This window comes from Protobothrops mucrosquamatus, unplaced genomic scaffold (assembly GCF_001527695.2).
Source record: "Protobothrops mucrosquamatus isolate PMUCROS unplaced genomic scaffold, P.Mucros_1.0 scaffold5117, whole genome shotgun sequence".
Lineage (NCBI taxonomy): Eukaryota > Metazoa > Chordata > Lepidosauria > Squamata > Viperidae > Protobothrops > Protobothrops mucrosquamatus.
This window is the reverse complement of record NW_015390992.1, coordinates 3,316-16,229: the sequence shown is the minus strand read 5'-3', so window position 1 is coordinate 16,229 and position 12,914 is coordinate 3,316. Positions and strand designations below refer to the sequence as shown.

Here is a 12,914-nt window from a genome sequence, read left to right as displayed (position 1 = left end):
TCAGAAGTCATTTATATTGATTGATTGATTGATTTATATTGGGCAATCTCTAAATTTATATATATTTATAAATTTATACATATAAATTTAGAGATTGCCCAATTCACTCACAGAGCAACTCTGGGCAGAGTACAACTAAAAATATGAAAATCTATGTTTATGGTTTGCCACTGCCCCCTTCCTAGGGTTGAGAGAAAGTAACTGGTCCAAAGTCACCCAGTGAGCTTTGAGTCTAAAGCAGAACTCATGATTTCCCAGTTTCTAGCCTAAAGCTTTAACCACTACACCAAACTGCCTCTTAAACACCAATTACTCATCATTAAAAATAGTTTTCTGGTGGACAGGAGTCTTGAAAAGTAGATTGCCTTTGAATTTCAGAAACCTTCTCCCTGTTTCTCTAGCCTCTGCTGAATTTGGGTGGGCACAGCTGACCAATTATCAGTTGTTCTCAGGATTCAGACAATCACACCAACCTTGGTCACCCCAAGATATACAGACACAAGGGAATTTTGAGTAGAAATAATTGGCAGCTTTTGCAGCATTTTGCATAGAATGAAAATGTCAAGTCTTGTTACTCAACAAGATGACATTATAAGAAAATGCTATTGAATAGAGAGCTAATGAATTTACAGCTAACAAATCCTGCCCTTGCTTCCAAAAGATATAGTGTTGAGGATGAATAATATAGGAAGATGAAATGATTTGTGGTTTCAAATTCTTTTAGAAAGTAGTAAACCAACTGAACAGCAACAATTTCAATGTTTTGTAGTGCTGGGTTTTTGTTCCTAATGTCTGCAGAAGACCATGAATTAAAACAATTCAAGGGAAACATTTCTGGATGCATCAAAGTTTTTTTTTTTCTTTTACCTTGAATCTCTCCTAGGGGAAGTGTTAGGTTCCTCTCAGGTGGAGTGTAACGTAAAGCAACAATTAATTCTCCTTTGTACTGCAGCCCAATATCAGTGGAAATCTCCATCTAAAATAAGAAAGTAAAATAGAAGAAAGTCTTGTTTAATAAATATTCGCCTTCACTTTTAGAGCATGTTGCACATTATTTTGAGGTATACATAAAAAGAAGTATACAAATGAAGATGAGCTTCAAATGACCAACCTCTACTTCCTACACTCTATAACAGTGGTGGCGAAACTATGGCACGGGTGCCAGAGGCGGCATGCAGAGCCCTCTCTGTGGGCACATGCGCTGTCGCCCCAGTCCTAGGCCTTCAGCTGGGTTTTATAAAACCTTTTCGTTTTAAGCCTCCGCTGCCGTGTACAAAAAAAAAAGGTTCAATCAATCAGTCAATTTCAACTTCTTGTGGGAAAAAAAAAAGATCTTGCAAAGTTAGAATTGATTGATTGAACTTTTTAGTCCCACCCAGTCTGCCGTTACCACCGCAGCCACACCCACCCAATGGGCCACACCCACCCAATTGGCAACACCCAGCCAATGGGCCACACCCAGCCAACGGGCCGCACCCACCTGACACCCAACGATGCATAAGTGGGGTTTGGGTTGCAGTTTGGGCACTCGGTCTCTAAAAGGTTTGCCATCACTGCTCTATAAGCTTCTAGCAAGGAAATAGGAAGGGGTTTTCTTTAAAATGTCCAGTTCCTAGGTGTTTTTGTCTCTCTCTTAAGACAGCTTGAACCACCACAAAGCTTCTTCCAAACTGCCCAACACATGCCTTCTGTTTGCCTACTAGATAGAGGACAAAAGCGACCAACTTTTCCTCTGCAATGTGGAAGGTGCTGGTGAGACAGGCTTTCTTTGTTGCTGGCCATAGGAATGCAAGTTTAAGTTTAATAAAGAGCTTGGATCACTGACAAGTAAAAGTGGAGCTTTCCTGCAAATCCACTGCTAGTTCTTTAATAGGGACAGAAATGGGAACTAAGGGGTCTTGTGACGTTCAGCATTGTTCTAATGTTTATGTAATTGACAGTAAACTTTGTCGCTACAATTCCCACTTAACTCTAAGCTTTATGCAGACTTCAATAATATCACGATGGCTTTGCTATTCCTGTTTTTCTATCAAATTTATCACATTAACGTATTTTCAAATTTCAACAAAACAAGATAAATCAGAAATAACTCAAATGTTAGGGTGGGGAGGAAAACAATAAAAGGAACAAAGGTGAATACATATTAGAACAATTAAATATACAATGGTATCAAGTTTTTAAAAAAATGAAACCACGACCACATGGAGCCACATGTTTGGAGAAGGCCAGATGTTTCAAGAAAGAGATGTAACTCACTATGGTATTTATCTGACTTGAGTGGCCAAAATTCTTCATGAATCCAGGTGCTAAAAAATTGTTAGGATTATTACTTTGACAATATCGGGAGAGTGATAAGTGAGTTAGAGGGCTTCCCCCAAAATAGATATACTTGTCTTTACGTATAGATGCCTTTTCTCAACAGTAACAAACAAAAATATGTGATATAGGAATAATCCGTTCCTTTTTGGACTACAGAAGCACAGAAGGTAAAAAGAACAGATTTCACATATTAGATTGCAAATGAAATGATAAAACTTGCAGTTTGTTGGACAGGAACAAACTGATCTGTCCAAGCTACAGGGAAACACACTGGCATCTAGAGTTTGAGAGCCACTTGTGATACAGCCTTTGTGGGACATACAATTCTTCCTCTGTAGTTTTATTGTTGTGATGGCTTTAACTTCAAAACTCAAAGAACACTATACAGTGGCATATACCCAACTTTCAGCTAAGTTTCCTTCAACTAGTGGATAATTTGATTGCAATATAAATTTGCATGCCACTTCTCTAAACCAACAGGACCTTCTCACCTTCGGCTGAAGCATGAACCATTCATCAGCTTGAGTTTCAAAGTTCCATGAGTCCAAGGGAATCTCTACTTCTCCCAGAAAGCTGTTACGCCCAAATCTGTCATAATGCCAGACAGAAAGTTGCAGAGTGCGAGTCTCAAGCTGCGTGTGGCTAATGACATACTATTGAGTGATAGAAAAGGAGCATATTTTTAAGGAAAATATTTTTAGGACCCAGTAAGTGAGAGTATAGATCTTCTAAGTATATCCAAAGGTATTAACAGATAATAAATGATGCAATATTTTCCCTTCCTACTAGTGCAATTCAAATTATGAAGGGAAATACATAAAATGTAATTATTCTCCTGAAAACCTGTTTACACCTGTCCTTCCATCTCCTCCTGTACGCATATTGATTTTGAAACATTATTCATAATTAAAATAGAAAGAAAATGAACTGGTGATACTAAATTCTCCAAAACTGGTAAAAGTGTTGTTATTAAGAAAGTTGTTCTTTAAATTCCACAACTGTTTTACATTTTTTATCTTTCTTGAATCATGTAATTGAAAATCCTTTAAAAAAAATTTTTTTTGTTTTTTGTGGGTTTTTTTTTCCTTAGTGATTTTTGACTGTTAGTTTTCCAGCCTTTGGGAATGGGAGGTATATAAATAAGATAAGCAAATAAATAAATAGATGAGGAGTCCTTGGTGCTCTCTGAGTTCAGAGTGCACCAAGAACTCTTCATTTCAACCCTGACCTACAAATATTCTCCTTTAAATAAATAAATGGGAAGCAGATGCCCAGGAAGTACAAGGAAGTGTCAACTTAATGTTGACATTGGGCAAAGTCTCAAACAAATTATAAAGAACATATCTATGAGCACTTGAATAAGCATACTGCAATTAACAAGAGCAAGCATGGTTTTGTTGCAAACAAATTGTGCCAATGAACCATATTTCCTTCTTTAATAATAGAATTGCAGCTCAGTAGATCTGGAATGTTCTCAGGTTCTCAGCAAAGCTTTTGACAGAGTTCCTCATGACACATATTTTTCTTAATAGACTCATGATATATATATATTTCTTAATAAAGAGACCACCCAGTTATTTTGGAATTGGATGACACAAAAATTTTAAATTAATTAATTAATTAATTAAAATATAGGGTAGAAGATGCTACTGTTAAATGGCCTCAGTTGCCTGAACAATCTCATTTCATCTTGGACAGAAGAATTGAGTGGAATATCAGTGATTATTTTGGATCCTATGCAATTCAAAATTTTTATCAATGACTGAGATGGTGGAACTGGATGACACAAGGTTTTGTGGATGACACAAATATGGGAGGATGACTTTAGATGAAACAGAAAAGTCAAAAATATCTAGACAAAGTGGACTGAAATCCCTGAGGAAAGTAGGAGCAAATCACTTACAAGCACAACCCAAAAACTAGTTGGACATGTCCAGAGAGATACCAGAAACACAGCCCAACTCAAGGACATCTTTATCATGCAGGTACTGTGCAGCATATAAATAATTTAAACTAACAAACCAGTCAACCAAGAATTTCTCATTTTGATCATAGAGGAAATATTAATGTATATGGTGTTGTCCCAGTTCCTAACTTACCTTAAGCATTTCATTGAATTCTGGATCAGTGCTATTACTTTTGATTTTTGTCTTCCTTTTGCTCTGGCGAGACTTGTCTGGCAGAAGATACGCTTTGACATAACTACAGATTAAATTAATAAACTATCAAGTTACAATATTAATATACAAACATGTAGATGTCCACATATAAAGAAAATTCTTACATATAACAATGCCAAAACTAAACCAGAGACATCAGAATGATTATACTTTAGCTTTATTTGCTCTCTCATGTATTGTGGTACATCAGATGTCTTTGTTTCATGTAGCAAGAGATATACTGGAAATATATACAATTTAAATAAACATATATTTGTGGAGAAATATATACATATATATATTTACATACAGGAACAAGCAATCATATGATGCCCCCTCCTACATGCATTCTGAACACCACAACCAAGTCTGAGTGAGACTTATACTTCCTGCTCCTGATTTCCTGCCATGCAAATCAAAAAACAAGTGTCATCTTCCCCCAAAGGTTATTTGTTACCTAGTTCCATATGCTAACACCAGAAATATGAAGTCAGAAATCTACTGAAACACAGAATTCCATATAAACAATGTGAAGTACAGGCTGGAGAATTATTACTCTTCAAAGTTTTGATTCACCACAAAATAAGGAACATTAGAGAAGCCCTGCCAGGTCCAGCCTATTCTTTGTCCCACAATGACCAACTGCATGTAGTTGGGAAGTTCACAATCCCAGATTGGAGAGTGATGATCTTTTCCATTATTGCTTCTCAGGACCCTTGAGAAAGATGGGGCATGCAGTTCATTTTTCAGTATGTAGTAAATTACCATTGCTATGTGTAGCTTGCATGAGCCTGTTGGCTGGAACATTAGGGTTTGTGGAAAGTTCCTGCTTTACTACTCAGCCTTTTATTCCTTATCCTGATTCCTTCCTACCATTTGTCCTCAGGCAGGTACAAGAGGCTTCAGTGTACCTAGGATTACTTTCACTTGTAGAAAATAAGGAAGAAAGGGAACAAGAAGAACACAAAAGACTCCTCGTTCTCCAATCTTAGTGCACTGAAAGAAATCTCTTCTCAAAGAGCCTTCTATTTGCCAGAGAATGTGGAAGAAAAGCTATAATCCTCTCATTTCCCCACCATTTACTTTTTGGGCAGGAGAAGACAGAAAAATTCAGCTTCTTCCTTAAATTGATTAATTTTTACAGTTATAATTTTAAAGAAAAACTAAGGAACAATTGTTCCACTCTGGTTTCTGTTTACTAATTGTTACTGAATTCACACTACACTTGCCAGAACAACATTGCAGAGAATTATGGTCAGTTGACAATCAGAATTTAAATTTGTATTTTCTAATTGGAAAGTCTTTAGGATAAGAGAAGTAAGAATATCAGCACAAGGCATTTAGCAGTAAACATGGGTTTTTCATTTCACCAAAATTAAGTCTTTTCTCACAGGCAGTGTAGCACTGAAGTTATCAAACTGGAAAAATGTTCATACCAGTTCACCATCTCCAGATTTATTTATTTTATTATTAAACTTCTATGCTGCCCATCTCCCTGAGCTGATTCTAGATTTCACCAACTGAAGCAACTGTAGTTTCTCAAACTTTTCAAGGACTAAAAATGACATGGCTCTTATCTCATTTAAAGTAAAGCTTCAATAAGAAGATAGGAGAAACTCATGCTGTCTTTCACATTTTGCAAACTCCAGCACAATGATAAGAATATGATATTCTACTGTCCTAAACAGTAGATCTGTGGAAGGCAAATCTAACAAGCAAACATAACTAGGATAGTAAATAAATAGAAGTTTAGTTTAAAAAAGAGAGATTTGCTTACGGATCTGTTCTTTGTTTCTTTTCATCAGCAATGGCCAAGTTTTTGCATTTTTTTACAAGTATATTAAGGGCTCCTGTTTTATAGCTGTAGCTGATTTGCAGACAAATTTCACCACTAATATTCACGTTGCCATAGTCCCCAGTTTCACTGTAAACACTCATCGTACTGTTAATGCTGGCCTGAAAAAGAGACAGTGACAGGAAGCCTATATCAAACTGAGTGATATTCATATACTAATCAGTCATTTCTATTAGGGAAACATCTCACTAAAGAGAAATAGAATTAGCCATTTTTATACTGCAGACGATTCAACCAATATGATATCATGGGTTGGTTGATGGCAAAATTCAATCTCAATATCCTGTTGAAGAAACATACCCATTTTATTTTATTTGTTCAAACAAGTCAAAGTGTCTTACTCAGTTCTCGCATACATGCACATCTGTAAAATTAAGCTCCGAGATTATCCTAAATTCATCCAGTAAACCCATGGATGGAGACTTCAGTGCCCAATTTAGTATTTTAATTCCAAAATAACTTACTTATGTTTTTAATTAAATAACTTCTTTAACTGATAATATGTTGTAGTATATCTTACCTTCAGCAAAACATTTGAACAAATACAGATAATCCTCGACTTAACTGTTTAGCAACTGCTATGACAGTGCTGAAAAAAGTGACTTATGACTGGTCCTCACACTTACAACACTGCAGTATCTCCACAGTCATGTGATCAAAATTCAGGCACTTGAAAATCTTATTGTATTTACAACAGTTGGCAGTGTTCTGACGTCATATGATCACCTTTTGCAACCTTCCCAGCTAGCTTCTGACAAGCAAAGTCAATGTGGTATTACACATTTGCTGAAGCAGCTGTGGCAAAAAAAGGTTGCAAAATCAGATGCAATTCATTTAACAACCAACTTGCTTGGTGATGGTAGTCCGGTCCCAGTGGTGGTCATAAGATGAGGACCACCAAGATATGCCAATTAGCACATTCTGATCTGGATGGCACTCATGAGAAGGAAATATATAGCTGGCCTGAAAATCAGTAATGACCCCTCATCAGATCAGATGAAGATATCAAGCAGTGCCAGTCCTGGATCAGTCCTGAGTCCTCTACGTTTCAATATTTTCACTAATTATTTAGATTAAGAGGTGTGGGGAATATTTATCATATTTGGAAATGATACAAAAATGGGTGAAATGGCTAACAGCCAAGAAGAGAGAAGTTATATTAAAAATAACCCTGACAGATTGGAGAAACGAGCTGAATATAACAGAACAAAATGTAAAAGAGAACAATGTGATGGTTTTCATTTCAGACACATAAACCAAATGCAGGATTATAGGAAGGGAGATACCTAACTTATTGATAATCGTTGCAATACAAGTTTTTTTTATCACTAGTTGATTACAAATGATAGCTGTATAATAGAGTGGCAAAGCAGGCAAGTGCAATGCCATTTGTTTGCATCCACAGAAATATCATTTGCAAGTCCACAGGAAATTATTGTTGCCCTCTGCTTCAACAATCTCAGTCTGAACACTACACTTAAACAAGGATTTAGATAAGCTGTAGCTGATCAATAAAAGGCAATGAAGATTATCATGGAATTAAAAACAAAACCTCATAAAGAGAAATTGAAACACTTGTTTTGTTTCACTTTGACAAAAGATGGTTAAAGAAGGATATACAGCACCCTTCAAATACCTAAAAGGATGCCACACACAAGGGTCCTGCCATTCCAGAATGTAGGATATAGAATAATGGACTTAATTGATAGGAACACAGATTTTGGTTGCACAATACTGTAGGAGACAGAGAAAGCGTCCAGTCTGATATTCCTCAGAGAGTTGGTTGGTTCTCCTTCACTGAATGTTTCCACGCAAAGGCTAGAGAGCCATCATTCCTTGATGCTTTCATTCAATGAACAGGAGGTTGGACCTGGAAGCCTAAATGGTCCATTACAATCTATGATTCTATGTTATCCTCCATTCAAATAATCTGAATGAATAGAAAAATTACTTCTCCATATATGTTTCTATTACAAAACAGAATTCTAACTTTTAAGACTATGACACTGTTATTGTCAGCCAGTGACTTAATGGAGCAATTATTATCAATTTAAAGACATTTGTTTTTGCTATTTATATATGCAGACATGAAACAGGAACAGAGATGAGCTCTTGCATGCATCAGAAAATTGAGAGAACTTACAGTATCACCATCTGCTTCTGGAACATTTAAGTAGTTCCATTTCCTTTCAGAATTTGAAGGAGAATTCTTTATTAGGTAGGCAAAAGGCAAAGGAAAGAAGAGCATTATGTAGCACCAATAGGGATATAGAAATTCAAGGAACAGTTTGAGAAAGTAAAAATGGATAAAGAAAAGACACAAACTACTGTATGGAGAAAAGTGACTAGTAAATAACCCCCATTTATAGAGACAGGTATACAAGAAATTATGTTATCTCTCCAACAATGAATTTAACCTTAGGCTGAGCACTCATTTTCCTTTTGCAGTATTATAGAAATATTTGGATAAAAACATTTTGTTATCAAAGGCAGATATCTATCTACCCACATACCAGCAATCTGTAGCTAATGTATTTTAATCAACCATTTAAAATTCCTTAGAATGCAAGATACTTAAATGCTGTAATTACTATAGTAATTATACTACTTGCTAGTTGCCAACAAATAATTTACTTGCCAAGCATCAAGTGAAATTATCCACAGTTTGGTGTAGTGGTTAGGGTACTTGACTGGAAGGTGGGAAAATGAATTTTAGTCCTTCCAGAAGCATGAAAACTAGCTATGTGACTTTGGACTGGATGTTCTTTCTCAGTCTAACCGACCTCACAAGTGGTTGTTATGAGGAAAAGAGGAAGGAGGAGAACTATATACACTGCCTTGGCTTTTACAAAATAAAGGAGGGATTTTATCTAATAATAATGACAACAACAACCATAATAGTGCTATCTTAAATGTTAAGCTGTTATTTGCTTAATATGTGTAATGTACAATCTTCTTTCTAACACAAAAGGAAAATAATGATTGGATCCAGATTTCATCAGCCTGATGAACTAGGCCCTACCCTATGCCCTCCTGACATGTTGGACTAATTCTTATAAACTTCAATAACATAGCTGAAACTTCTTGTAATCCCCAGTTATAAATAGACAAAAAGTAGTTACTGTATATTCATAACTATTGGCTATATCCATCAAACTAAGTGCATAATAGTGCTTTTGTTGAACAAAAATTAAAGTCTCTAAAATCCAAATAATGGCAATGGCATTTAATCTACCAAAACAGGAGAACTGAAGCTAAAAATCAGCCATGGAATGAAATACAACAGAATAAAATATATTAGAAAGGAACATGGTCTATGTATGAAAAACCTAATATACTGTAGGAAAAAATTGTAAAAGGAAGGCATGCATATGCATTTAATAGGAACTTACTGTGGAAAATCCACTTGCCAAATTACTTTGCCTTTTTGAAAAGCCAGAGGCTATAATGTCATCCATATCCTCTTCTGCTTCATTCAGGTAGTCCTAATGGGAAACCAAAGCATACATCCACCGTTAAGGAATCAAATGATATTGAATTAGGAAGGGGGTGAGTGAAGGAGTAAACAGGGAAAATGTTATCTTCTGTTGCTTTTTAAATAAAACCATTTACCTTAACTTCAGTATCTTACCCTGTTTCACTTTTTCTCTTTAAGAACATTTTAGTGTTTGAGATCTCACCAGTTATTGTGAACATCTAGCCCATCATACTTAACAATAACAGCTGAAACTCTCCCTTACAAATTATACTGAAAAAGGTTTCATTACACACAGTTATTTAAACTGTGTCCCCTAGTGTGGCTGATCCTTTTATAAGCCAAGCTGAAGCTCTGCTGAGACTGCAAAGATGGAAAACTGAAGGGAAATGCTCCCCTCTGCCTGCCAAGACTGAAAGCCCCATGCAATTGCTCTTGTGGTTGTTAGACATGGAGCAGCTGCCAGTTCCATTCTGTATTAAAATGTTGTGTTCTGCTAGGCAGCTGCCAACTGCCACCCTTCACTTCAAAAGACAAAGCAAGTGCTGACAGTGGTTCCTTGTTTGATATCTCTGGCTGGGCCAAACACTGAAGCTGTGCTTCAAGGGGAAAAACAAATCAAGTACATTCACATTTTTGCTTAATTGTTTCATGTGCTCACTTTATGGTACTATGATAGAAGGAGGACAAAAAGGTGGTGACACAGGTGGTGGTAATAACTAAGTGGAGGTAGAAACTGAGTATGAAGCTGATCCTTGTTCAGAAACGTCTTCCCTTTCGATAGACAGATGAGAACAAGTCTCAAAGGCACATTTAGCTAAAGATCTGTAAAATGTTCAGGTTGTGTCCATAGAGGGAGAAGCAAGAGATTATGTGCAGATATCAGATAGATGGAAGTTTGCAAAATACATGTACTGCTGCCATAGCTCACTATATGAAGGCAACTCATTAACTATTTTTGTACTTTTGATATAAACTGTGACATACATATGAATTACTGGAATCAGTCAAATCAAAATAAAATAAAAAAGTCAAAATATTCTAATTTGTAAACTTTGTATCTTTCTAGCTCACCACATCACAGTCCAGTGCTCCAGGTACAGATTTACTTCTTAAGCTTAAAGTATCTTCATTTCCTTCTGAAAAGGATCCGCTGAGATCTCTCTCTGATCTACTACGATCTGCAAAATATAAGTCAAAGCCATATATAGTGTATTAGCAATCTATACAGAAGATATTGTATCTTTTAACTTTTTTGTATGACGGACTATTTATCTATTTTTCCACAACTTCTTGTTTTTACCCATCAATTTCCTCTTTGCCTAAAACCTACAGAAAAGATAAAATTCAAGAACAAAAAAAAACAGATTACAGGAAGAAATTCAGTGGTGTTTTTCTTTTTTTTCATTCTTTGGAAAATCAAACAAGTAGAGGGAAAATGTATGTCATGCAAGTTGAGTCTCTAACACTCCTGCAATCTATTTTTAGTAAGTGAAACAGTTATTAAGATGTATCTTTCATCCAATTGCTATGCATATAAAAGTGTTGAATAAAATTTAGAGAAGAAATGATCAGCAAAGGCTAAAGTTTACAGATGTTTATAAAAAAACCCTCATCTTTGTTTTAAGAATAATTATGACAGACACGTAGTGATTTCTTCATTAAAGGGAAAGAACCACAGTTCTACAATAAAGTGTGCATTTTAAAGCAGAACGTTCCATTCAGCCCTATTCATCTTCAGTTGAAAAAGAATCAGGCAGCAGGTGACCTATGCCTGAAGAGCCACTGGGAATCAAATAAACAATACTGCACCAGGATCCAGATCAGAACTACGAAACGTGCAGCCCATCATTATCCTTTGATGGTCTCTGCAATCACAACAGAGTAGGTAAGCCAAAAATACGGTCGGTCGGTCGGTCGCTCTTTGTCTTTTTTGCAGTAAAGCTTGCAGGAATATTATAGGACATCCATTTCACCCTTGAGACCACCTCACAAAATCCAATCTAAACTCCCTCCCTTTCCTCTTCCAAACTGCATTTGTCAATATAACCCTGAATTGATAGAAGCTCTGCATTTCTGATCTAGAATGACAAAAGGCTAATTCTTAGCAATTCTAAAAAAAAAAATCCCCAAGAGAAAAAAAAACATGGGAGAAAAAACAAGCTAAACAATGAAAAGGTGTAGTGATAGCAATTCACAAGTACATCAAAGTATCAGTAAGTGAAAGCTCACCAGATGATAAAGATGTCCTAGAAATTGCCACAGAAGGTGTTCTAGATCCTTTCCTACGATGCCTTTTTGACAGATCTGCAGGGATACTTTCACTGATAGACATAACAATGTTGTTTTCTAATTCAGAATCCTGTTCACATAAAATAACATATATTTAATGAATCACACATATAAGAAAACTTTTTAACATATGAAAATACACTAGTTGTATTTGAAGCAAATCCCCACAAGTTCAATCCAATAATTTTAACTTTTCATTGTTTGTTCAAAATGGTTGTTACTCAGAATTTGCTTTAATCATGATTTGTTAAACATGTAAGAAATAAGCCAGAATCATCTTAGAATGCACACAAATAAATTAAGACTATCAAGTCAATCTCAGTTTGCTTTCTCCACCATCTCTCTGTCCAATACTCAAAAGACTGGAGCAAAACAAGTAAATCCAGATTCTAGATTTGTCATTATGAAGCAATTATTTCTCAAACCAATCTCTTTTTGCACCAATCAACTTACCCGGCTATAGTCAATAGTCATGCTGCGGGCACTCAGTGCTGGTGACCTTGGATAGTGTGGAGTGGAAGCATTGCTTTGGCTTTCAGCCTTTTTCATGTTGTCTGTTATGTCTCCAAGAACATGAATATCTGAGGAATAAGTATTCTCCCTAGAGAAATTGCACTAAATTAGCCTTCTAATTTAGGTTGATACAGATAAACAAAAAAGGAGAAATTACCTAACAGAAATGATGTTCCGTCAGTAGTTCTAAAGTAGTTAGACAAATACTTTAGAGGCATGAGGACATTTTAACCTTGCATCACCTGGATAGCAATCTTAATGCCATTTAATACCATTTTACATATATCTATCTAAAATCAAA

The 12,914-nt window shown here is 35.9% G+C and overlaps 1 protein-coding gene across 1 annotated transcript in view; it reads right to left on the bottom strand.

Moving 5' to 3' along the window:
- LOC107299566 (synaptotagmin-like protein 5) overlaps window positions 1-12,701 on the bottom strand; it is a gene marked incomplete at its 5' end in the record, with an annotated part of 16,306 nt that extends 3,605 nt beyond the window's left edge. The window contains 9 exon segments of the mRNA XM_015828934.1: window positions 868-976; window positions 2,811-2,972; window positions 4,419-4,521; window positions 6,256-6,434; window positions 8,477-8,542; window positions 9,726-9,818; window positions 10,883-10,989; window positions 12,041-12,170; window positions 12,554-12,701. Coding sequence (XP_015684420.1) covers window positions 868-976; window positions 2,811-2,972; window positions 4,419-4,521; window positions 6,256-6,434; window positions 8,477-8,542; window positions 9,726-9,818; window positions 10,883-10,989; window positions 12,041-12,170; window positions 12,554-12,701 — 1,097 coding nt within the window.
- Window positions 12,702-12,914: the final 213 nt, after the last annotated feature.